The sequence below is a fragment of the Sminthopsis crassicaudata genome, chromosome 1 (assembly GCF_048593235.1).
Source record: "Sminthopsis crassicaudata isolate SCR6 chromosome 1, ASM4859323v1, whole genome shotgun sequence".
Lineage (NCBI taxonomy): Eukaryota > Metazoa > Chordata > Mammalia > Dasyuromorphia > Dasyuridae > Sminthopsis > Sminthopsis crassicaudata.
In genome coordinates, this window is record NC_133617.1 from 733660337 (window position 1) to 733687006 (window position 26670).

At 38.3% G+C, this 26670-nt stretch overlaps 1 protein-coding gene across 2 annotated transcripts in view; it reads right to left on the reverse strand.

The window, feature by feature from the left end:
• PTPRG (protein tyrosine phosphatase receptor type G) overlaps window positions 1–26670 on the reverse strand; it is an 807880-nt gene that overhangs the window by 161434 nt on the left and 619776 nt on the right. For both annotated transcript variants that reach the window (XM_074284229.1, XM_074284228.1), the window contains exons 7-8: window positions 18282–18439; window positions 2669–2858 (exon numbers count right to left, since the gene is read on the reverse strand). In XM_074284229.1, coding sequence (XP_074140330.1) covers window positions 2669–2858; window positions 18282–18439 — 348 coding nt within the window. The remainder of the gene's footprint in view (window positions 1–2668; window positions 2859–18281; window positions 18440–26670) is intronic.

Below are 26670 nucleotides of genomic sequence, written 5' to 3' on the forward strand. Positions count from 1 at the left end.
ACAACCAGTGGCAGTCTTGGTTCTTTATGGACAGACCAACAGAATACGAGCATATTTGTCCCTGTGCCCATGGAGTCAGCAAGTCAGTTAACTTATCCTAGTTTTGAATCACTTTTAGGAATGAAAAATGCCACTGATGAACAAAGTTCAGAAGCCAAGGGCAGGAAAGGATTTTTAATGTAGGAGTAGCCTCAACAGCCAATTGATCCAACCATGATCTAACCTATGCACCTCTATCCAAACTCCAGCATTCTGAAATGAGGTCGTGGGACCTCTGCTTGAAAACCTCCCAGGATGGGGAAGCTCTCCTGAGGTAGCCTGATCTGCGGCAGCCCAACTTGAATAGCTAGGGAGCTTTCCTTCATATCGATCCAAATGTATTCCTTTGTAATTTCCATTCATCGCTCCTGATCCTTCCTTTTGAAGCCAAGAATAAGCCTAACCTCCCTACCAAGAAGGCCTCCCAAATATTTGAAGACAGGGAATCATGGATAGAAGGCCTGGGTTCAAATCCCACTTCTGACACTAGCCATGGCAATTATTTAACTTCTTTATGTCTCTGTTTTCTCATTTGGAAAATGAGGAATTCAACTCGATGACTTCAAGAGCTCTAAATCAATGATACTGAGAAATTTATCATACCTTTCCAGAGTTCTCTCTTCCCTATGCTAAATATCCCCAGCTTCTCTAACCATTCCTCATTTGGTAAGAACTCAAGGTCTTTCCATCATCCACACTTCCCTCCTATTTATCAATATGGAATTGTTATTTATCAATAACAACTCCAATTTATCAGTATTTTGCTTAAAGTCCCCAAATTGAACCAACTTACCATTTTTCACAGCTTATAAGAGAGTAACAACAATAACAGACATTTCTCTGTTACTCTAAGGCTGATAAATCATTTTTCCTCCATTTTCCTATTTGATTCTTTATACAGTCCAGGAAGCCTTAAAATAATTATTTTACAAATTAAGAAACAGACTTAAAGACAATCTATAGAAGTGAGTTGAGTGATATGCCTAGGGTCATCTAATATATAGAAGTGAGTTGAGTGACATAAATAGGGTCACCTAAGTCAGCAGGTGCCAGGGACAGGTAGGCTTCCCACACAGGTGTCTCCTGTCTCTAAGCCTAACACTCTCTTTACAGGATTCCTTGAACGCTGGCTTGTAAGTCAACTCTCTTCAGACTGAGGCCAACAAAAGCCAATTCTTATTCCTTTTCTGCTCCCTCATAACAAGATCTAACACCCCTGGGGTCTCAGCTCTATTCATTTTAGTCTTTGTCCAGACCAGGACTCACAGCATCCCAACAGCCTTAATCTTTATACATCATGAAATTGACAGGGCCCATTTTCTGCCTTCCCATGAGAAATGGTCATATTTCTTTCATAAGGAGAAGTGAGAAAAGGCAAGTTTTCACGATTCCTGGGGATTTCTTATGAAGACAAGTAACAGATGATAGGGTTCTGGTCGCAAGAACTGGAGACTCTGAGGGGAAGACTGTTAGAATGTGGCCAATAAAATAATGCTAATGATCTAAGGCAAGACAAATGCTCTGCCCTCCATTTCTACATAAGGATAAGGAATTAGAAGAGCTCTATGTTCCCTGCAAGATCTACCTCTTTGATCCTTTCTGAGAAATGGGACTAGAATGAGGTTTTCTTGACTTCAGGTCACTAAGCCAAGCTGCTTCTCCCATACTGTAAGAAATCTTGGGTAAGTCATTTAACTACTCATTGCCCTAAGCAACAATAAACAAGGAAGGTTGTAGAGAAAATGCTAATCCACATTGTAGAGGGCCTGTCCCTATTATGCTAAGTTGCAGTTTAGAAAAAACACTATTATCGTCTAAAAATGAGCCTCAATATTACATACTCCAATTTTGTCTTAGATGAGAAGACTGAGGTTCAGGAAAATTCAATGCTGAGGGTTAAACAGGAAAGAAAATGGCAGAGTCTGAATATGAATTCTTGTCCCTTGCCTTCAAGCTCAGTGTCCCAGAGGTCTGAGTGACTTGTATATCCATCTGTCTTTCTTACACTATTGACATTACAAGGGACATGAATGAAGGTCCTCCAGATGACAAATTCACTGCTTTCTCCAAAGTCCAAAAGAATACAATACTCTTCTTTTTTTTTTTTTTTTTTTTTTTTTTTTTTTTTTTTTTTGAGGCTAGGGTTAAGTGACTTGCCCAGGGTCACACAGCTAGGAAGTGTTAAGTGTCAGAGACCAGATTTGAACTCCGGTCCTCCTGAATTCAAGGCTGGTGCTTTATCCACTGTGCCACCTAGTTGCCCCAAATACAATACTCTTAACTAGTAAAGTGCCTTCTTAGAATTTTTCTAGTTATTGCTTAAGAGCTAAAGGCCTTTCTTTGCCTTTCATCTTCTCAATTAGCGACTTGTAGCAAAACTGCCAATTCTGCTTAAAATGACTATCCTGCAGATTCTCATTTTGCACAGGGATACTTTAAAAAAACAACAGTCAACTAGCTGTATTTCTCTACTGGCTCTGGGCACCTTTTAATTCAAAGTCATTTTTTGTCTTTTTCTTCTTCTACATAATAATAAAGATCTTGTTTGTACATCTAAAAAAAAAAGGAAAGAAAGGAAAAAAAAAAGAAAAGGAATTTCTTCCAAGACCAGGGTACTCAGTCCCATTACCTTTGGAGGCTTCGGTTCCCAGTGGATTTTCCAGGTCGCTCATGTCATGACTCCAGGCATCCTTAACGGCTGACTTGGACACCACCCTGTCATTCAGACTTTGCTCTGGTCGGAAGTTATTCCTCAGATATTCCACAGATTTGACATGATCTTGCTGCTCTGTAGTAAAGATGGAATAGAAGGCCTCCATCTGGACATAGGGATTGAAGAGGGGTGGGGGTGGGGGGGAAAACAGTCATTAGAAAAGTTGATGTAGTCAAGCCAGGGGGGCTGATAAGAATGAAAAATGGCAGGAAATATTGATGCCAAAATGGATAAAGCCAACAGGAAACCAGACTGCCCACTGAAATCCCTGCCAAGAACCTTATCTAGTTTGGATGCTTGTCCTGCCAAGGAACAAGGAAACCCTTAGCCTGGCCTACTTAAGGAACTCTCGTGAAGTGGAAGTCTGAAATAGACAGTCTGTTACCCCTATAGCTTTGCAAAGAACTTCTTACTTACCTACCCTACAGCCTCGCATACCCAGCTGCCTACTGGATGTCTTGAACTGGATGTCTCACTGACATTCCAAACTGTCCCAAACTGAACTTATTATCTTTCCCCCAAAACCTTTCTTCCTTCTAAACTTCCCTGTTATTGTCCAGGACACCACTATCCACCCAATGCAGGTAACACCAATGCAGGATTTGCCATTTTATTTCAATCCTCTATATCTAATTTATTCATCATTTCCAGTTTGTCCTTGTTTAAACAAAGTTGTATTCATGTTGTCTCTTCATTAGATTGCAATTAGACTTCTTGAAAATAGGGGCTATCTTTTTATGTTTTTGTGTGTGTGTGTGTGTGTGTGTGTGTGTGTGTGTGTGTGTGTGTGTGTCCCCAATGCAAGCACATAGCAGGTGCTCAATATATGCTTCAAGACTGGCTTTGTTTTGTTATGTTTCTTCCAGACAGGATGAGATGCTCTCCAATTCATTAAATTCCTTCCTAAAATGTGGTGCCTACATTTGAATACCATACTTCAGAACTATGCTGTAACCAAGGAATTACCCACACAAATTGATTTTTTTTCCCCAAATGGAGTATTTCTACTTTGCTTGGAGAACAACTATTCGAAGTGAATTGGAAAGAACATTTAGAGAAAACTCGATGGAAATCTACCAAATGTGACCAAAAAAGAAACCAACAACCCCCTCTAGAATAAAGCATTCTGTGAGATGTTAAAACAAAGGAGGGAGAGGGTAGTTTAGTCTAAATGAAAGGCTGAGAAAAGGATGAGATTTGTTTAGAGTTTTTGTAAGGAGGAATGCTAACTAGATGTTTCTGAGATTGAGAAAAAAACAAATAGGAGGAAAAGGATTTTAATTTAAAAGGAGAAAACTGGGCTGAGTATCAAAACAAATTCAAAACAATAAGGGTAAGAATGGGGCAGAAATGGGCACTTTTAAATAGTCAGTCAGTTAATTAACATTTATCAAGCATCTAACTATGTAACCCAAGTGCTGAGGATACAAAAAAAAAAGGCAAAGGAAATCTCTACCTTCAAGGAGCTTTTTGTGGGAGACAACATGTAATTTAACTACGGAACAATTAAGGTATAATAAATTGAAGATAATCAAAAAAGGGAAAGCATTAAAATTCAAAGAGATCTAGAAAGGTTTCCCATAGAAAATGATACTTTAATTGGGACTTGAGAGAAGCCAAGAGGCAAGATAAAGGAGGGTGGAAATTCTAAGTGGGGGGGGATACCCAAATCTGGGGGTGTCTTGTGTGAGGAACCAAGGAGGCCACTGATATTGCATTATCCTAGTGTAGGGGGAAGAGTCAGATTTAAAAGAGTGATGGAGAGGAGATGATGAAGTGCTCTGAATAGCAAGCACAAGATTTTATGTTCATTCTGGACTGAAAAGGGTGTATGACATGACCATGTCTACACTTTAGGAAAATTAGCAGCTGAGTAGAAGGTAGACTTCAGTGTGGTGAGATGAGGTGGGGAAACTGATTGATAGGCTATTGAAATATTATAGGTATGAAGTAAGGAAATCCTGTACTGGGGAGGTGACAGAGTCAGAGAGAAGGGCTCCTATATAAGAGATACTACCAAGGTAAAATCGATAGACTTTGGCCACAGATTGGATATGGGAGGCAGGGATAGTGAGAAATTTGAAGATGGAACCTGGATTATGAGACTGGATGACTAGGAGGATTAAAGCACCCTTTAGTATAAAAATAGAAAAACCAGGAAGGGAAGGGTTTGGGGGAAATAATGAGTTTTGTCATGTGGAGTTTAATATTTTTTATGACATAAAGTTCAGGATGTTCAGTATGCAGGTGGAATTGCCTGGAGGTCAGTCAAGAGAGCAGAGCTAGACAAATAGATTTGGAAATTAGGAGCAGAAATGATAAATGAATCCATAAAGCTCATGAGATTACCAAGTAAAGTGTAGTGGGAAAATAAGAAGGGGACCCAAGACAGAACCCTATGGGACACCCAAAGTGACTGGGCATGTCTTGGATGAAGATCCAGTAAAAAAAATGGAGACAAGAATCAGCTAGGTAGGAGCAGAGAATAGTGTCGTGAAAATGTACAGAGGGAAGGAACGACAAGGAAAAGTGAGTGATGAACAGTGTAGGTCAAGAAGACCATTGGATTGGGCAATTAAGACTTTTAATTGTTAGCAACTTTGGAAGAGGAGAGTTTTGGGGGAATGGTGAGATCAGAAGCCAGACTGTAGAGAGGTAAGAAGAGAGTGAGAAGAAAAGAAGATACCTATTGTCAACAGCCTCATCAAAAAGTTTAGTCACACAAGGAACTGGAAACTGAATGGTTGTTCATTAATTGGGAAATGGCTGATTAAATTATGGTATATGAATGTAATGGAATATTATTGTTCTATTAAAAAATGATGAGCAGGCAGATTTCAGAAAAGCCTGGAAAGACTTACATGAACTGATGCTGAGTGAAATGAACAGGACCAGAGGAACATGGTACAGAACAACAAGAAGACTATGTGATGATCGACTGTGATGGACTTGGCTCTTCTCAACAATGGAGTGATTCAAGGCAATTCCAATAGACATCGGATGGAAAATGCCATCCACATCCAGAGAGAGAATAATGGTTATTTAACATGGATTGAAGCATAGCATTTTCACCTCTTTGTTTGTTTGTTTCTTTTCTTTCTCATGTTTCTTTTCCTTTGGGTCTGACTTTTCTTGCACAAATATGGAAATATGCTTAAAAGCATCACACATATTTAACCTATATCAGATTATTTGCTGTCTTGGGAAAAGGGGAGGTAAAGAAAAGAAGCAAAATTTGGGACACAAAGTTTTACAAAAATGAATGCTGAAAACTGTCTTTGCATATAATTAGGAAAAATAAAATACTATTGAAAACGAAATAGCTTAGCCAGAAAAGGAAAGAGAGTAATGGGATGACAGCTACTAGGGATAGATGGATCTAGGGACATTTTTTTGAGAATAGAAGAGACATGGACATGATTGTAAGTGTAAGATTAAGTGACAATGACAGAGGGGTTGATCGATCTACTAGAGAAGATAGAATGAAATGGAATTTCTAGTTAAGTACAGGGGGTTTGTCCTGGCAAGGACTACCTCATTATATGAGACCCCCCCCCACAAAAAAGATCTGTGAGATATGGATTAAAGAGAAGGGAAGAAGACAAGCTCTGGGAAGATGATCCTAATTTCTTCAGTAAAATATGTGAGTGTGGGAAGGGAAGCTGTGAGAGTTTGCAAGAGAAATGAAAAGGCTTGGAAAACTTCTTGGGATGAGTTGGGGTCACCTTTCTAAAATGAGAATACATTCAGAATGGTTTCATGATTTTCTCCAACTTTTTTTCAGTAGCATGTGAGTAAGAACAAAGGCAATGGATGGTAGGAGTGATTCACAGAGGAACCCTGGCAAGGTCAGAGGGCAATGGACTTATGAGAAGGGGATGGTATACTCTAAGGCAGTGGTCCTCAAACTTTTTAAATAGGGGGCCAGTTCACTGTCCCTCAGACTGTGGGAGGGCAGCACTATAGTAAAAACAAAAGCTTACACTGTCTCTGCCCCTCAGCTCATTTGCCATAACCCAGTGGGCCATATAAACATCCGCAGCGGGCCGCATCTGGCCCTCAGGCCGTAGTTTGAGAACCCCTGCTCTAAGGGATCAAGATGGGGAAGAGAGAAGAGTGTAATTCAAAAATAAACACAAACATCACTGGAGAGGACCATGGAGTTAGACTATATATTATCTTTTTGTTGAACATATATATTTTTAAAAATTATTTATTTATTTTTTTAATTATATATTTTTTTATAATATAATCCCTTGTATTCATTTTTCCAAATTATCCCTCCCTCACTCTACTCCCTCCCCCCGATGACAGGCAATCCCATACATTTTACATGTGTTGAACATATTTTTTATAAAAACATAGTCACTGTCCTACTTGGGTGAGTCCAAAGGTAGGGAGGTCTGGGAGGACAGGGAGGAGCTTTGGAGATTCTCCAAGAATTCCCAAGAATTCTATGCACCCATAGTTTGTTTATTTTGTAGCCCATTTGCTTCTTTGATAAATAATGTGAAGTCCTCTTTAGAATTTATTTCTGCTGCTGAGGACAAGAATTAGTCATATCACCATAAAGGGAGACAAGCTTACAACACAATCTAAAGACTTTTTAAGCTTGAATTGTCTTTATAGTTTAATAGCATGCTAGGCATTTGAAAGCTACAGATGTTTCCTTGTCATTAACTATCCTTGTCCCAAGATCTCGAAGGAAGGATGTGATGGTTCGGAGACACGATCGAATGACCTAAAAGATATTATATTGTCAACCAGATCACAGCTTCGGTTGACAGGCAGCACAAAGGAGGCAAAGGAAGACAAGCTTAACAGACTCCTCAAGTGCCCTTCCCTGCACTGAGAATGCTCACCAAAATCCTTTAATTTCCTGAAGATGAATGAAACGGAAACGACTGGCTTCTGGTCTGTTGGACTTTGCTAGTCGATGAACGGAAACCGAGTGCTAGTGTGTAAGAAATCCCTGCAGGTTGCAGGGCAGGACAGGGTGGGGTGAAAGGAGAGGATACAGCTAGAATTCCATTTTGGGAATAAATGACATTATTATGAAGAAGGGGTCTGCATATACAGAGGAAGAGTTGGCTTCTTGGTCTGGTTATTTGTCCAAATGGTTTATCTTTGTTCCCTTAATTAGCCAAGATACATAGCTAGTCTGGAGCTTCCTTTTGATAGGTGATCCTACCCACAAAACCTAAAACTTGAAATAATAGAAATTCACATTTCTATTGAGTTTTTTTAGTGTGCAAAGTACTTTTTCTTTCACATAGGATCGGAGAATTATGGACTAAGCATGGAAGGAAAATAAGGTTGCCCCACTCATTGTACAGATGTAAAAATAAAATCAAAAAAGGTTAAAATAAGCTCTTTGAGAGCAGGGATCATTTCATTTTTCCCATTTATCTAATCAGGAAATGGCAAACCATTCCACTATCTTTGCCAAGAAAACCCCAGATGGGGTCATGAAAAATTGGCCATGAGAGAAATGACTCAACAACAATCCAGGTAGGCACTAAAACTAACCCTATAATAGACACTGAATAAGTGTCTGTGATACAGTGAAGTGCCTAAGTAGGATTTAACAGGGTCATTTGACTGTAAATACAATTTACTTTCTATATACTATCCTCTTTCATATCACCTACTTCCTGGGGTTATACTTTCATTATCCTTAATTTACACTCAGAAAATTAAGAGTCAAGGGTGATGAACTGCTTTTTTTTTTAACATCACTTACTTTATAACACAATGCCCTTTTTTGTTTGTTTTCTTCTGGGATTCAGTTTCTTCTGCTATATAATGAAGAGGCTGATCAAGGCGATCCCTAATATTCATTTTACCTTCAAAATTTCCACTTCATTCATAGGACTGAAGATTGCACCACCATACTCTGAGGACCTGGGTTCAAATTCTGCCCTAGATATTTAGCAGCTGAGTGATCCTGAGCAATCTCTTTTAGCTTCTGCTTCCTCATTAAGATGGTCATTGGTTCTAGCCCATTGGTATTATGTATACACATTTGAATTATGTGACCATTTAAGGAGATTCATTATTTACACTAATGAGAATCTGATTACATTTTTATTATAAAAATGAGAAACTGAGGCTCAAAGGTTTTATGACAGCCAAAGTCAAGCACATGATAAGTGGTTAATTCTGAAATGTAAACACAGAACTTTTGATGGAAAAATCTAACATATTTTCATTTCCTCTCTTGATGAAGAGTTCCTGAAAGTTAAAAGACATAGTGAATGAGATACTGACTATTCCTAATTGGTCTTGTCTCCTGGTATTCCTTATTGGTGCTGCTAAAAAGATTTTTAATCATGCTTTCATAATTCAGTCTTCTTATCCCTGGCCACTTAACTTTTCTTCCTTGATCTTCCCAACCTCTTTCTCCAAAGATACAAGGAATATATCCAAGGAAACATTTCAATATAAGTAAACACTTTGAATTATTTGGATCTGAAGCTCTGAATATCAATGACCAGTGGCTGCTTGTACCACATTTTAGGCCAGGAAATATTACCTAATAAAAGATAGTCCTTATTCAGTTTTCATTCTTTGGCCCAGATATAGAGATAGAAAACAAAAGAAAGGGTTATCATGATGTCTCTCCTGACCCCCTTGCTACTAGAGTCCTGATCTGATCCCCCGAGTCAGCCACTTGCTAGCTCAGATAAACAAAAGAGAAGATGTCTAAGTAAAAAAAGAAACAATATTTTTAGAACAACTTTTGGTACTTGGTATGGATTGGCCCTCAAACTTTTTTGCATATATATTATTATTGTACTTAGAAATAGGGGAGCAGAAGTGTATTAAGAAGCATTCTCTAACTCTCACAAGAATCCTTGAAAGATCTCAGAGGTACTTCTAATAAATTGCTAAAGAATATTCCCCATGGAGTATCTACCATGTTCTTAGAATTTAGATGGAAAAGGAGTACTAAAATGAAGTTGAGAACAAAGTTCCTTATACTTCAGCCTTTCTTGAGCTTAAAAAACAATCCAGTTATTTAAGAGACACAGAGAAAAATGGGGTCACATAGCAAAGATACTGAAAGAATTCACAGCCCTTCCATCCTATGTTGTAATTTATCATTAGCCGACACCACAGAGAGGGACTGCAGCACCACTCACAAAAAACCCTCAAAAATCAGACAAACACAGAAATTCTATAGAAACCTCATCTGCCATGCCTCATCTGAGCCATGCCTGAAAAAAGAATTTCCACTATGACATCCTTGACTAAAGAGCTCCAATGACGGAGAGCCCATCCCTACCAAAGCAGCTCATTCTATCACTTGGAGAAAGACGGCAACCAGAGAATGTGAATGGGTATCAATGGGAATGAGAATAGGTACTGCCATTTTTTTTCTTTGTCTCTTGATGAAAGATAGTTCACCACAACCTTTTGTTATTATTTTCTCTAGTTCAGATTCTGAATTTGGAATCACAGGTTCTGAGGGCAAATTCTGGCTCTGTCATGTGACTTTGACACAGTATAACAGATAAAACACTTGCCTTGAATTTATTTTATTTTTTTAATTTTTAATTTTTTTTTCTTTTTCCAAGGCTGGGGTTAAGTGACTTGCCCAGGGTCACACAGCTAGGAAGTGTTAAGTGTCCGAGACCAGATTTGAACTCGTGTACTCCTGAATTCAAGGCTGGTGCTCTATCCACTGCACCACCTAGTTGCCCCACTTGCCTTGAATTTAGTATGAGTTCAAATCTTCCTCTAATACTTGTATGCATAAATCACCTAATCTACCTGTGTCCCCATTTCTTGTGAAATAAAGAAATTAGACTGTGGATTTTGAGTTCTATCTTCCTCTAAACCTGTCTAGGATCCTATAAAACTTCTCTGGGTCTGTTTCCTCATCTAAGGAGGGAAGGGAAGGAAGGGAAGAAGATGGACCAACTATTCTCCAAAGTCTCTTTGGGGTTTGAATCTATGTTCCAACCAGGTAGCTAGAACCCAGAAGAAAAAGATCCCCAGAGCTGTAGATGCTGTGTTTTTTACAGGCTTGAACTTCCTTCCCTGGCAGGGGATAAACACTCTTAGACTTATCTTTGCTTTAATGTCACTAATGAAGTCAGGATCATTGAGCAGCCAGAAATGAAAGTTTATATTTCGGTAACATTACTCTGACTTTTAAACTTCTGAAGGGAATGTGTAAAATGTTCGTCTTTTATTTCTGCTTGGGGAGCTGTTACTGCATTCTGACCGGTGCTGTTTCAAGTGTAATTTTAACCTTGAATTGCAAATGTGTTGGCTGGAAGTGTATATAAATCATTTCAACTTTGCTTTTATTATAAAAATATTCTAGGATATAATTAGTTTTTAATCTGTCTGTTGGAATCAAAAGGAAAAGTTGAAGTCTATTCATGCTATTCATGTGGCGCAAAGGGCTCTTGTCCGAAATAGTGGGGGGAAAATGTCTATGCAAAAACCATAGTAGCTGTAGGGGGGGAAATGATCTAAAACCAAAAGTAATATAATTATGAGCTATTAAAAGCTTGATATGCATAGTTTTTTAAAGAATGAATATATAAATGGCAATTAAACAAAAGCCAGAGTCCATTATAATCACAATAAGATACTCTGGGAGTTACATTAGGATAGAATATGTCAATCCCTCGGTCACAGTAACACTTGGCTCCAAGATGCATTTGGTGGCCTATGCAGATAGCCCTGTTTGTTGTTTTATCCCTTTAAAAAGACAATAATATTGGAGTGTTAAGTTCATTAGTAGAGTGCAGAACATACACAGTTTTGTTAATTATAGGCAAGAAACAGAAAGTTGACTTTGGAGTGAGCACACTACTTATTGGACGTGTAATTAAAGGATTTGGTTCTAATCCTGGCACATTGAATGCTTTATCTGTGTCACCTTGGGCCGGTCACTTCCCTGATGGAAACTTCACTTCTCTTATCTATTAAATGACAGGAATAAACTAGATGGTCTCTAAGGTTCCTGGTCCCTTCCAGGACTAAAGCTATGCCCCATGATACCATACTCGCCATTGGTTTTTAGAAACGATCAAATCTTTCCCACAATGGTAAATGGCAAAGGGGAAAAGATGCCTGATGGAGAGAATAAATTCTCTCCAACAAACAAGAAAATGATTTAATGTAGATTAACACCATCATCGCTTCAATCATCAAAATTAATTTACTAAGCATGTGATTGCAGAAGATTCTGTATTAAATTCTATGCAAAGAAATGAAACTGAGTTTTTCTCCTTTATTTTTGTCTGGGATAATGAATGAATGACAGATAGCTAGATAGTTACTAGAGGAATGGAGAGATAGACAGATAGCTAAAGGTAATATGGTATAAGAGTTAGAGTATTGGCCGTGAAATAAAAAAGACCTGGTTTTTGTTGTTTCTGATAATAATAAGTCACTTAATCTCACCATGTCCTTAGGAAACTTTCTAAGATTCTTAGTGACAGACAATTTCCTGCTCAATATTGGTGAAAAAAAGTTTCAACATCGTGAATTTCTTACACTAATGAGACCAAACAAAAAACTGGACAACAGACTCCAGGCCCAACACTCTATCCACTGTACAGTGCCATCTAGCTAGTTGCTTACCCCAAAAATAGCAATTTACATTTCTATAGTGCTTTAATTTGGTTTCTAAAACACTTTCCTTAAAATAACCCTTTGCAGTAGGTAGCAAAAGTGTTCTTGTCCCCATTTTACAGATTAAGAAATAAATTCAGGAAGATCACAAAGCTTATTTCTACCTCATAGTTCTGAAATTTATCCTGTGCCATTTTTGGTTTATTTTTATGTGGATCTCTTCTCTGATAGGATGCAGGCTCCTTGAGGGTAAGGGATGCTCCATTTTTGTCTTTGCCCCCCATCCTGAGCCCTTAGTGCCTTATACTGAGAACATGCATAATAAATGCTTCGCGGTTCATTGATTGTTTGACTGATAAGATGGGCTCCTCCTGCCCTCACTGAGTTTATAGTGTAATAAATCATATGACACAATTCTCAGCATCTCTTGGCAATGAGCTTCTGCACTGAGGTAGGTTTGACCTGAAAGAGAAGACACAGTCTCTATCATTGTGTCCATGGGTTAGGATCTGTCTAATTTATGCCTTTAGCAACCCAGAGTCACTTAGGTGCCACGAAGAGATGTGAGGGTAGGGCTGCTGGGGATTTTCAACATGCAAAAGAATGCTGGGAACAGCCCTTTATCTCTTTCTCTGCAAAATCCCCAGTGTTACCAATTTAGAGATGGCACAAAGCAAGGGAGAATGGTGTGGTTCACTCATGAAGATTGAACAGGAGATTATCGAGCCATATAACTCAGGTGAGAAAAGGCCAATCCAAGTGGGCACGACTTCCACCAACCATTGTTTGTGCTTCATCAGGGAGACGGCTGTCTGCGAGCTCATGTTATTAGAAATACATAGCACTTAGCCCCAGATTGCTCAACAGGCTCCAGGTCAAGGCTCATTAGCTACATGGATGATTTTGAGCTTCTAACTAATACTCACAGAAGAAAATAAGAGAAATCTGTGGTAGGCTTTCCTTTCCAATTTCTCCACTATTTTGTATTGGTAAATGAATTTAAATGAACCTGGAAGCTTCCAAAATAATTAGCTTTATGGGAGTCCTAGGAAGTATAACATGATATAGGGGCCAGAAGGCTGACCTTGGATTGTGGAAAATCTAGGCCCAAAGCTTAGATTGAAAACATATATGTCTGGGAAGCCCAGACAGATCCTTTATTTCTTTTATAACATTTCTTTCTCTTTTTTTCCCCAGCTTTTTTTAGGCAGGGGGTGGGATGGAGGCTGGGTGCACTCTTTTGGCAATCTGATGAAGCCTCTGTGCATGTTCTTAGGAAATTTTTTAATGCATAAAATAAAACATATGGTATTAAAAGCAAACCAATTATATTGAAATAGTTATCAAAATGTTAAAAAAATAAAATGTTAAAAGAGTTTAAAATGTTAAAAAATGTTAAATGTTAAAAATGTAAAAAATGTTTAAATGGTTTAATGTTAAAACATTTAAAGGTTAAAAAATGTTTTGCTAAATGTTAAATGTTTAAATTTTTTTAAAAATTAAGTTCATAGGTCAAAAACCCCTCCTCAAAAATCATAAATTACAAATGAATAATCAGAGTGCAGTGGTGATATGAAACAAGAATTTCTCAACATTGGTGAAATCACAGGGTTTGATGCAAAAAGATCCCAAAGTTTGTGACTTTTAAGCCATAATATATATCCTTATTATATTTGTACTTTCTGTCCCTTTCTCCCTACTTTCCTCTTTCTTTTTATCTCTATGCTTCTTTCTCCCTCTATCTCTAATTTTCCATTCCCCCTCTGTCTCTGCCTCTCTTTCTCCCTCCTTTCCCTCTCCTTTTCTTTTTTCCTCCTTTCTCTTTTCCATCTCTCTCTCCATCTCTCTTCCCTCTTTTTTTCTTTCTTCCTTTCCTCTCTGCTATTTCTATCTCTCTCCCTCTCCCTCTCACCCCCTCTCCTTCCCTTCCCTCCCTTTTTCTCTCTTTCCCTCCTCTCCCCTATCTAACTTTCTCTCCCCCCTTTTCTATATAGGGAACACAGATTTGTTATGCCTTAAAGTGTCTTAGAGTTACAAATTAGCTTTTGGGTACTTTTCTCCCCTATTTTTTTTCTTATCCGGCTTAATGATTTTCTGTATTATGTTTTCTTTCCTTTTGCATGTTTAAAATATTTTTTAAATTAACATGAATTTCTTCCCCCCCCCTACCTTTTCCTCCATTCCCCTTCAATGAAAAGGAAAAAAGGAAAATAAATGTTTGTGCATTTTTTAGCTGACTGGAAATCAGAGTTGGAATTCTTGGCCACTTGGCCCTTGTGAAGCAGCCAGGATCTCTTCTGGAATGCACCGGCTGGGCTGCCGTCCAGAAGCAGGTTGGCAGAAGGGTCAGAGGGATGGGTAAGTTTGGGGCTGATAAGACATGGGGATCGAATGCTTTCTTTTCTGACGGCACACATGTCTGTGAGCTCCATACTGTGAGCAAAACCCTGGCTGGGACTCTCAGAGAATGAGATTTGTATTTCATCTTCCCCTTCCCCTCAGCCCCTTGGTGTCCTCCAGAAAAGGTATATGGGCTCTGGGAGGCTGTAACCGATAAAAAGGAAAAACTATGCTGTTAAGATTGATGATACCTTATATTAGAGAAGCTGGAGAGATAATATGATTAATTGATTTTGCTTCATATCTCCTTTGATATAACAATACCTATGGAGAAGTCAGATATTAAAGACGGTCTCATTCTTCAATATTGGTAGTGTTGTGTGTGTGTGTGTGTGTGTGTGTGTGTGTGTGTGTGTGTGTGTATGGGGGCATAGGGAGAGGGAGAAGAAAGGAAATAGGATCAAACAAAGCACTTTCAAAAGAGGCCTGGGTAAACAAAAATACCCAAAGGTTACTAACAGATAAATCTTTGATTACATGTACACAAAATTATAGGGATTTAGCTCAGTTGAAGTTGGAGTCAGAAAGTCTTAAATCTTGATTCTGACATTGACTTGCTGTATGATCATGGAACCAACCTGAATCTCAGTTTCTTTATCTGTAAAATGGCTTTTGGGGTGGATCAAATAAAATAGCCTACCTCGAGCTCTTGGCAAAACTTGAATACACAAATGTCTGTCACCATTCTAAACCTGGAGGAACTCTCGGAGGCCAACTAGTTCAATCCCCATCCTTTACTAATGAGGAAACTAAGACCCAGATTAAGGCATCCAGGTGACTTAGTGGGCCTTAGAAGTGAGAAGACTTAAGTTCAAATCCTACCTCAATGTGTGACTCTAGGAAAGTCACTTCACTGCCCTTAACTTCAGAAGTTTCCTCATCTGTAAATAGGGATAATGATACACCTACCCACCAGCATTGCTATGTGGTTAAAATGAGTTCCTATTTTTAAAGTGCTTTGGAAAGATAAGAAAATGATATAATGTTGTGTGATGATGTATTTTCTATGCTAATGATCATGTGACTTATCCATTGTAAGTGGCAGAGAATATTTGACCTCATATCTCTGAGTCCAGGACTCTTCCCATTTTTTCAGCCTGCTATTAAAAAAATGATATGGCTATGTGGACAGAACCTGGCTCTGGGGAAGCATGAGGGGAAATCTCTCATCACTCATTTCTACTTGTATGACATTGGCTAAGCTGGGGGCCTCTAATTCCCCATCCATCAAATGAGAAGTTGACCTGGGCGGCCTCTTCCCTATTCCTATGATCTAGTATTACTATTGTTATCATTCTCATCACCTTCCCCCCTCAGACTCAAAGTTTCTTAAGAGCAGGAAATCTTCTTATTCTCTGGTGAGCATCTTGTGCCCAAAAGAGTACCCAGAACAGAGTAGGTATTCAATAAGTATTTGCTGAAGTAAGAATTAAATGAGCAAATGGTTGCCTAAAACTGAAGTCTTCATCACTGTATGACGTACAAATAAAATCTGGCATGTTCAATTTCTAGCCTTTCATACTACAAATCACTTTCTCCTTGTGCTTTCCTTAACCCTCCCTAGAAAAGTTAACTACCATACTCATTTCCGTAACCTAATTAACTCAAGCCATCCTATCTTGTTTTTCTGATAAAACTTTTATCTTATTAGATTAAAAAAAGAGTTAAGAATTCCGTTCCCCCTTTCCTTCTTCCAAATACTGAGGACATAAATATTTAGACTGTAATTTAATTTTATCACAATATAACAATGCTGGCTACACTATTAGGAGGGAAACTGGTTCCATATTTTATTATCTCCTTAAGTCTGACAGCTCCCACCCAGAAACAATGTAATAGCAATCACCACAATTTCCTTTTGGGTCAACAGACATTCAAAAAAAATTATTTGAAATTTTCATGGTTGTCTATTACGTCAATCTCCTTGGTTTGTCGAGGCCATCAATAATCTGGCTCCATTCTCCCTTTCTGACCTTATTTCCTGCTGTTTCTCTATCTGTCTCCTTTGCTCCAATCGGGGAGACTTCTTGGTTTTCTTCTAATGCATGTCATAGACTTTCCTATATGTCTATGAACTCATTGCTGCAGTTCTTTAGAATAATGGTTCTCAAAGTATGGCAGGGGACCCAGAGGGATCCCAAGATCCTTTCAAAGAGATCCACTGGTCAAAACTATTGTCATAATAACATTGTTTAATTATTAATATGGAACATATATACATATATATTAATAGGATATGTGTATCTTTACACATATAGTATATATGTGTGTGTTCATATAGATATAGGTGTATATGTGTCTCTCTCTCTCTCTCTCCCTCTCTCTCTCTCTCTCTCTCTCTCTTTCTTTCTGCCTGCCTTCACATAAACAAAGAGTTTTTGGAAATTCTTCATTAGCTTTTAAGAATGGAAGGCAGTAAATGATAAAATATTTGAGAATTGGCAATGTCAAACTAGGCTATCAATCTCAAATAAAAACAGATCTCTTTGCATAATATATTGAGAAAATGCCAATTTAACATTATTTATGTTGTACTGTAGTTTTGTTAAGTATTTCCCAATCATATTTTAATCTGGTTTATTTCCACTCAGGAGTCTTATGGGCCACTTTTATAGACTGGTCATGTGTTGGACATCTCTAGTCTAGACCAATACTTTCTCTTTTTCAATTCATCCATCCATCCATCTATCTATTTATTTATCTATCTATCTACCTACCTACCTACCTACTTACCTACCCACCCATTTAATTACCTACCTACCTAATTATCTATTTGTCTAGGCCAGTGGTCTTCAAACTTTTTTAAAAGGGGGCAACTTCACTGTCCCTCAGACTGTGGGAGGGCCGGACTATGGTAAAAACAAAAATTCACACTCTGTCTCCGCCCCCTCAGCCCATTTGCCATAACCCGGCGGGCCGCATAAACATCCTCAGTGGGCCGCATCTGGCCCATGGGCCGTAGTTTGAAAACCCCTGGTCTAGGCCACTACATTTTATCAATCTGCCAGATTGGCAAATGCTAGTAATTTATAGTTTTAGAGAACTGTCTGGAAAGAAAATCTCTAAGCTGAAGTGACTGCTCCAGGGTCATAGAATTGTTTGGTTTCTAAGGCAGCCTTCCAAGGCCAGCTCTTTATTCACTCCACCACGTTGCCTCTTTTTATTCTGCTTATCTCAGATCTAGTCACTCTAACTGGCCCAGTTCCATCCCACTGTCTCCATGAAGCTCTCTTAAGACTACTTCAACCCACAGAGATCTCCTTCCACTGATTTTCCATTACATCTAATCACCTGAAGGTTTAGCTTTTCATTAAGTTTTAATTGTTATCTCACTTATGCAAGTTTTTATTCCCCACTTGGACTGTGAGTTTCTTGAGTTGGGGGAGGAAGGACGTCTACATGATATCTCTTGGGCATCTTCTGCTTAGCATATTGTAGGCAGAGAAGTTCAGGTTGACCTTGGCAGTACTGGATAGGAAACCAACAGAAAGCAAGTCAAATCAAAGGCTATTAATTCTGATTTCATATCTACCTGATGGTAAGAGATGGGAACAGGTCTTCGGAAAACAATCCATTCCACGATTTCACTACATGGAGGGGTGGTCAAGGAGCCGGTATAGCGATAATAGCTCCCTAGGGATGCTGGCAGGAGATCCCGAAGGACAAAAGGATCCAGAAAGGTTTCCTTCTCTGTTAAAGAAAAAACAAAAAAGATATTATCTTTCACAATCATACTCATTCTATGGAAGGAGAGCTTTTAATCAGTCCTTCACCTCATCTCACTGTTCAAATCCTATCTTCTGCAGGTCTTTTTCCTGGTTCCCCCTCTGCTGCTGGTGATTTCCCTCTGGGATTATTTCCTGTTAACACTGTAAATCTTGGATGTACCAACTTATTTACATTGGAGTTCATGGGCTGATCAACAACTGTCTCTCACTTTCTCAAAATGACTAACTCAGCTTATGGTGCACATAAACAATGCTACTGGAAATCTCAAATAAAAACAGCTCTCTTTGGACAATAGATTGAGAAAACTCCAAATTAACATTATTTATGTGGAATTGTATGAATTTCCCAATCATATTTTTTATAATTTTAATAGACTGTGGCACTTTGGTATCATGAAACGGTTTTGGAGTTAGAGAACAGGGTTCAAATCCCAGCTTCGATTCTTACTATCCAGTGACTGTGGACAAATCACTACATCTCTCAATGGTGCCGTTTTCTCATCTATAAAATGAGAACAGAATTAGGTGATGAATTATTTCTAAATTGATGATCTCATTTAGCTTCTGTTGGCTGAAAATATCCCCAGATCTCTCCCAAGAAAGAACTGAAAAAAACCTGCTAGAACCGGGAAAAAAAAAAAAAAAAAAAAAAAAAAAAACAAAACTTTTTTTTTTTTCACACAGAGCTTTGAAATGGGTAAAACACTGGTAAACTGGTATTAATTTAGAAATTAGATTAACAAATATAATTTCTATGTATGCTTTATTTCCTTGAAGTTATTCTGTCTCTCTTCCTCTCTTTTCTCTGTCTTCTCTTTTCTTTTTTCTCTTCTCTCTGTGTCTCTCATCTATCTCTGTTTTTTCTCTCTCAAAGGGAGAACTCTGTCTCTGTCTCTCTCTCCTCTCTCTTAAACCTCTGATTTCATCAGTCCAGAGAGAAATCCTGCATGGAAATTCTCTCTACTTATACAAATTGGAAAACTCATGTGTAGTTGCTTGTGGGCCCTGAGAGGTTAAGTCACCCAGGGTAATCCACTTAGGATTTGTCCAACTTAGGACTGATGTGCTCTTCTCTAATCACTAAACCACACTGCTTCCTTTTTCTTCAACCTTGGTATTAGCCACTTGGCATTATACATTTAGCCTGAGTCTATATAATACATGACATCAATATTACACTCTTTTAAGGAAAAGACTTGTGAATAAGGCCTGACAGAATCATCTCAGCAGAGACTTCCCACCTCTTCACAATGATGACTTACTTCATAAGTCACTTTAAGTCAATCATCTTGTAGAAATGGTTTCCTGAGAAAGGCTGCGACTCAAGGACTCAAGAGCCTTCCAGGAATAATAGTAGAATGCTGAATGACAGTCAGAAGCCCATCTTATTCACTTTATCTGTAGGTATCTGTCTAGTCCAACCACGGAAGTGAAAAGAGCTCAAAGATGAATAGAATGCAGGGAAAGAGAGCCAGATTTGGAGAAAAGAATCTGGATTCAAGTCCTAACTAATTATGAGCAGAAGCAAATCCCTTCACTTTTCCTTTGTTTCGGTGTCCTCATGCCTCTTCCTCTTGGGAAGAAATAATAGAAATCGAGTCTGTGTCTGTAGTCAAAAAACTTGGATTTGAATCCTGCCTCATTCTCACTTCCACTTAGATTTCTCCCTCCTCCTTTTAACTTCCTTTTCACTCCAGAAGAACTTCTAGCTCTAAGATCTCACTCTCCTGATTGGTGGCTACCTGCCCAGATCATTACCTGAGTTGTTGCAGCTGAGTCCTTTCAGTTAAAATCTGACTTCTTTTGTGTTTTCTTGGCAAAAATAGTAGAATGGTATGATTTTTTTCCTCTCCAGCTCATTTTACAAATGAGGAAACTGAGGCAGAAAGTTAAATGACTTGCTACTAAATGCCCAAGGTTAGAATTGAACTCAGAAACAGGAGTCCTGACTCCAGTCCCCACATTCTGTGCACTACGGGCGCCACCTAGTTGCTATTACCTGGTACATGGTAAATAATGTTATTTGTATCTTCAAGGTAAATAATATTCTTTGTATCTACAAGATAAATAATGTTCTCTGTATCTACAAGGTAAATAATGTTCTTTGTATCCACAAGGTAATGTTCTTTGTATCCACCTTTCTCTGACACTTACAACCTTCTTACTATACTGAGCAAGACATTTACATCTCTGCTACTTAGTTTCCTCATCTGCAGAAAGGAGGTTTTCTCAATGATTTAAAGTTTCCTTCAGCTCTACATCAATGATCCTTTGAGTTTAAATCAGGCGTCCTAATGTCAACACCAATTTGAAAAGCCTCCACCAGCAACATATGACATGCCCCAGGAGGCCAGGCTCTGTCCATAACTCCCTCCAGCTCCCCATTCACATCCTTGCCTCTCAGTAGAGGGATCTTGTCATTCTTCCAACTGCTCACTTGCCACAACTCATTTGGAGCAGAAATTTGCCCTGGTGCCAGGGGATGCCCTTACCTATAAAATGGGGGTAAATATAATGCCAACTGTAGTTTCTCCTAGGGGATAAATGAAGAATGACCAAGGGAGGGTCTGGGAGCAACAAAGGTCATATTCTTAGGTAGATGACAAGAAGGAGGGGATCACAGGAAGGAGGGAAAAGGACAAAGAGCCCCAAAAAGCCTCCCCATCACTTACTGCTATCTGGCCTGTTTGATGTTCATTTCTATACTAATTCAGATAATCTTCTACAACTTTACCTTCTCTGTGGCCTCATCTTTGTCCTTCCCACTATCCCTCGAATCAAGAAAGTCACTTTAAATTTAAGCCCAAACTTGGCAATAACTAACAGCTTTAATTTAAAGGCTTTTAACTGTAAGCTGTAGTTTGAGTTAATATCCCGGCTACCAGACGGAGCGCACATTGGCGTGGTCAGAATGGTCAGATTTCTGCTTGGCTGCTTCTGTGTTTTCTGAGCTGGAAAAATAATGAAAACAGAGCTGAAGAGAGAGGGTCTGTGTGGACTTTGCTTTCGCAGCCCTGGAGTAACCATATTTTCTTCTAAATGATACTGGTGAGGGAAATGTTGTGGCCAGTCAGTGAGCCACCATACTTTGCCTCAAGTCAAGGCTTAACAGGCACCAAAGGCTTTCTCCTTTTATTTACTTTGCATTTTATTTTTCTAAAAACATGAAAATTTGTGAATATCAAATCACCTATTTCTACACTTGCAACTGGGAACTTTAGAGACCAAAACTCCGACTCCCTTAGAAAGGAGGATATGGGACCCAGAGATTGGTTTACTTGCTTAAGGTCACACAGAAAGTAATGTTCTGGATATTATTTGAATCCGCCTTTGGATTTCTAAGTCTGCATCATTTCCATTCACTTAACTGGAGACATGTTGCTACAGCCCAGTAGAATGGAAACACTTGCAGATTAGGATTGTTTTTCATTTTGGGAAGCAGTGTGACCCAGATAGCATGCTGGACTTGGAAATAGAAAGATTTGGATTCAAACTCTGTTTTAGACATGAGTTCTATGACCCAAAGAAAAATAATTTAATTTCTATGACCCTCAATTTCTTCATCTATATAAAGGCATAAAAAATAGCACCAGATCAAATGACATCATAAGATCTTTGTAAACAATAAAACACTGTATAAATGTTATCCAAATCAGTACAAGTAGATTTAGAGGAGGAGAATATCTACCTGCTACTTTTTATTATGTAGACTATTCAACACATGGTTAAAATAGTTGATAACTGAATAAAAGTCTTGGCATAAAAGCTCATCTTGATTTAGGCTCACTGAAAATATCTTCTGGTGAAATTCTGTTGCAGGCAGAATAATGGGAACAATTACTGTTATCACAATTATAATAATATATACATTACTGTAAATCAATTAGTATTGTTACTGTTTTAGTATTATCTTTGAATATCATAATGCCTGGTACAATACCTGGCATATAGTAAGAGCTTAATAATAATAGCCACAAACTCACAATTAATGAGTCTTTGTTGAACCAAGGGTTTTTTCCCTTTCTTCCCAAATACGTCCTTAAACCTATAATGTTAAATAAACATTTCATAGAAATTATGGATTGTGGAAAACCAGTGGATTGAACAATTAAGAGATTGTTTATGATCTTGGCAAGAGAAAGTTCTGATTTTGCAAGAGAGAAAACCTGCTTGAAGTTATAGTTTTAAAAAAAGAAAATTCAGCAAACCTTCCCCCTTAAATCTTTGAGGACTAGGAGTGAGAGTGAGGTCCATCCCATCAGGCCCTTCCAGTGAGGCTGGTGGCTTCAGCTGGAACTCTGAGAGCAGGCCAGAAATTGCTTTTGTCATTTCAGCCTCATCTGAAAAAAGACCATCTGTCCTTGTCCTCCTAGGACTGGCTGCCCGGGCTGGGGGTTCCACATTTAAATTGGTCAGAATTTATAGCCAAATGTCAGATTAGCAGAGAAGAGGGGGAAGTCTATCCTATGTTATTTCCATATTTGCTACAGCCTCTTACATTTTTAGCTTCTTTCAAGACTCAACCTAAGTGTCACTCCTACAGGAAACCTTTTCTGATTCCCTTTCTTGTCACCATTCTGTTCCTTTTCAAATTATTCAGCTATTTAATTATTTTATCTGATCAAGAAAATGGAAGGTTTTTGGACACAAGTGTTAGAATTTCTAAGTCTTGATATGATGTTTTGTATATAGCGGGCATTTAATAAGTGTTTATAGAATCATTTACTATGAGCCATCATGATCATTCTCTAAAACAGGGATTTCCTACGTCTGGTTTTTTGGGTTGTCGTCTGGTGAAGACTGGAGACCCCTTCACAGAATCATGTATAAAGTAAAATAGGAGGATTACAAAAGAGACCAATTATAACAAAAAAAGTTCTCAAAATATTAAAAAATCAAGTCCACAGGCCTGAGGTTAGGAATTGTGCACTGAAGATTCTAAACCATTGAGTGAGTCACACAGCATCATAAGAAAACCTCAAGATTCTTTACTCAAATTCTTTTAGCCTATATGTGAGGGACTGAAACCTGGCGTGAAATGATGATACTCACAAAGACAAGGTAAAGGGATTCAATTTCTGTTCTTCAGATTCAATCTATTCTCTTCCAGCAATGATGGGATTTGACTAAATGTCCTTTAAAATCCTCTTCCAGCTCTGAAGCTATGACTCCATAATCCCACCACTGTGTTCCCAGGCTCATCCCCACCTGATGCTGCTGGGAATTTGCTATCCTGGGTTGTTTCCTCTCTCTTTATTGCTCTCTAATTTTCATCAATCAGCTGGCTTCTTTACTGTGGCTTAAAAATGAAAAAAAAAATAGACCAGCAGCAATGTTTTTCACATAACCCTCCCATCATCTCAAGCTGTCATTCTATAGTTCTGCTTTTCACAGGCAAAGGACTGACTTCTTGGAAAATGTCTTCTCCAAAAAAAGAAAAGAAAATATCTCCTTTATTTCTTGTCTTCAGTAAGCACTTTCTTCACAACCTTTAGGATCTGGCTTCTGAACCTAGCACGGGATTCAAGCTGCTCTCTCCAAGGTGATGAGTGATCTCTTAGTTGCTCAATCCAATGACCTTTCCACAATGTTTATTTTCTTGGTCCTTTTTTCAGTTTTTTATACAGTTGGCCAACTCTTTCTCTTGGATATTCTTCCCAGGATCTGTACTACTTTGGCCTTCTTTGTTAAATCATCACTCATTCATCACTCACATCATCTCATCATCATCACTTACTAAGCGTGAGCTATCTTCCAAAATCAGATCAGATCATAGATCCCCTTCTCTCTATAGGACCTTATCAACTCTCAGGGGTTCAAATATAAACTCCACAAACATCTACACTTGCATTATGTGACCTAAGTGTTGGACAACTTCATCTAGATATCCCATCAGGGCCCCAAACTCAACATGTTAAAACCAGAAGTTATTATTTTACTTCCAAATATTTCTTTAACTTTGGTATTATCTTTAACTCCTCATTTTTACTTTTTCCACATATTGCCAAACCTTTTTACTTTCACAGCATCTAAGACAGATGACCCTTTCCCTCTGCTTAACAAGGGCCTTGCCCTAGTAGAGGCCCCATCACTTCTTGCTTGGATTATCATAATAGCTTTCTAATTAGCCTCTATTTCTCCAGTTTCTTCCCACTTCAAGTCACCTTCTGCTCAGCTGTTAAGGTGATTTTCCTAAAGCACAGGTTTGATGATATCATTACTATTTAATATTGAGTGTCTTCTTATAACCTCCAGGAATAATTTAAAAATACTCTGCCTGGGATAAAGCTTTTCACAACCTGAGCAATTCCTACCTTTCCACTAGTCTTGTATTTTATTCCTCCTACATCAGTAGTCCTCAAACTTTTTAAATAGGAGGCCAGTTCACAGTCCCTCAGACTGTTGGAGGGCCGGACTATAGTAAAAACAAAAGCTCACACTCTGTCTCTGCCCCCATTTGCCATAACCCGGTGGGCCGCATAAATGTCCTCAGCAGGCCATAGTTTGAGAACCCCTGTCCTACATGGTCTGTGATCTAGCTACAACGGGCCTTTTCCAGTATATAACAACCCATCTCTTCTTTCTTTGTCATTGTCCTGATTGCCTCCCATCCCCGGAATCATCTCTTCTCACTGATGCCTCCTCACTTTTGTGCCTTCCTTCATCTTTTGGCTTCAAGCTTTTTTCCCACAGGAGACCATTCTCAGTAATCATTTCCTCCTCTTCACTTTAGGATTATCCTCTCAGGTTACCTTCTGTTTCCCCTCTGTGTCTCTAATAGTTATTTACATGTGAGAATGTGAGTTGCCTTTCTTTGTATCTGAGTTGAAGATAATACGAAAGTTAAAGAAATATTTGTAAATTCCTTTGGGGAGCAAATAACTTCTAGTTTTAATATATTGAATTTGGGATACTGATGGGATATCTAGAAGAAGTTGTCCAGCAGGTAGCTGCTATAACGTGAGCATAGATATTTGTAGAGTTTATCTTTGAACCCTTGAGAGTTGATAAAGTCCTACAGAGAGAAGAGGACTTTTGTACAGCACTTAGCCTAGTAGCTAACACAGTAATTGTTTAAATAAATTAATATTAACAATTAATAATAATAAACAATAATGTAACTAATAATTGGTAAAAGTTAATAATTAAATTAATAAACAATAATAAATTAAATAGATCAAATATCAATCAACTGATTGATTGAGATATTACCATCCTTCCAGTCACTCAAGTTTGCAACTTTTGAGTCATCTCTGACTCTCCCTCAACACCTTCACTGAACCAGTTGCCAGTCTTGTTGATTCTACCTCTATAGCATTTCTCATATCTATCCTTTTCTTTTTACTCACACAGTGACCAGTTTAGTTCTGGTTCTCAATGCCTATTGCCTTAACTACTGAAATAAATCCCTCACTGGTCCCCTTGCTTTTGGTCTTTCCATTCATCAATCCATCTTCTGCACTACTGGTAAATGAATATTCTTTAGAGCACAGGACCATATCATTCCACCATTCAAAAGCCTTCAGTTAGCTTCCTCTTGACTCTGGAATGAATATACTTCCTAAACCTGGAATACAAAGCCTTGCACAGTCAAGCTATCACCTATTTTGGGGCTTAATTTCACATTACTTTCCCTTATATTCTTCAACTGGCTTGTAGAGAGTAAAGCCAGCTTCACACTTTGGTTTTGTATACCTTATTGTTGTCATTCAGTTCTTTCAGTCATGTCTAACTCTTTATGTCTAACTCTTTATGACCCCATATGGGATGTTCTTGGCAAAAGTCCTATTGCTATTTCCTCCACCAGCTTATTTTACAGGTGAGGAAACTGAGGCAAACAGGATTAAGTGACTTGCTCAGGGTGATACACCTAGGAAGAGCGTGAGACTGAATTTGAATTTGGGTAGATGAGTCTTCCTGACTCCTGGCCTGGTTCTTCAATGTATCCCTAGTACCTTGTAAAATACATGGTAAATAATAAATGCTTAAAGATATTTATTGATTAACTAATTGATTATAGCATTTGTTTAATATGCTTTCCATGACTGGAATGCATTTTTTTCTTTACTACCACCCTGTTAGAATACCACATTTTAAGGGCTCAGCAATATCTTCTATAAAACATCTTTGCTGATCTCTTTAATTCTTATATTTCCTAGTGCTGATATACCTAAGCTACCTTTAAGGAGAAGG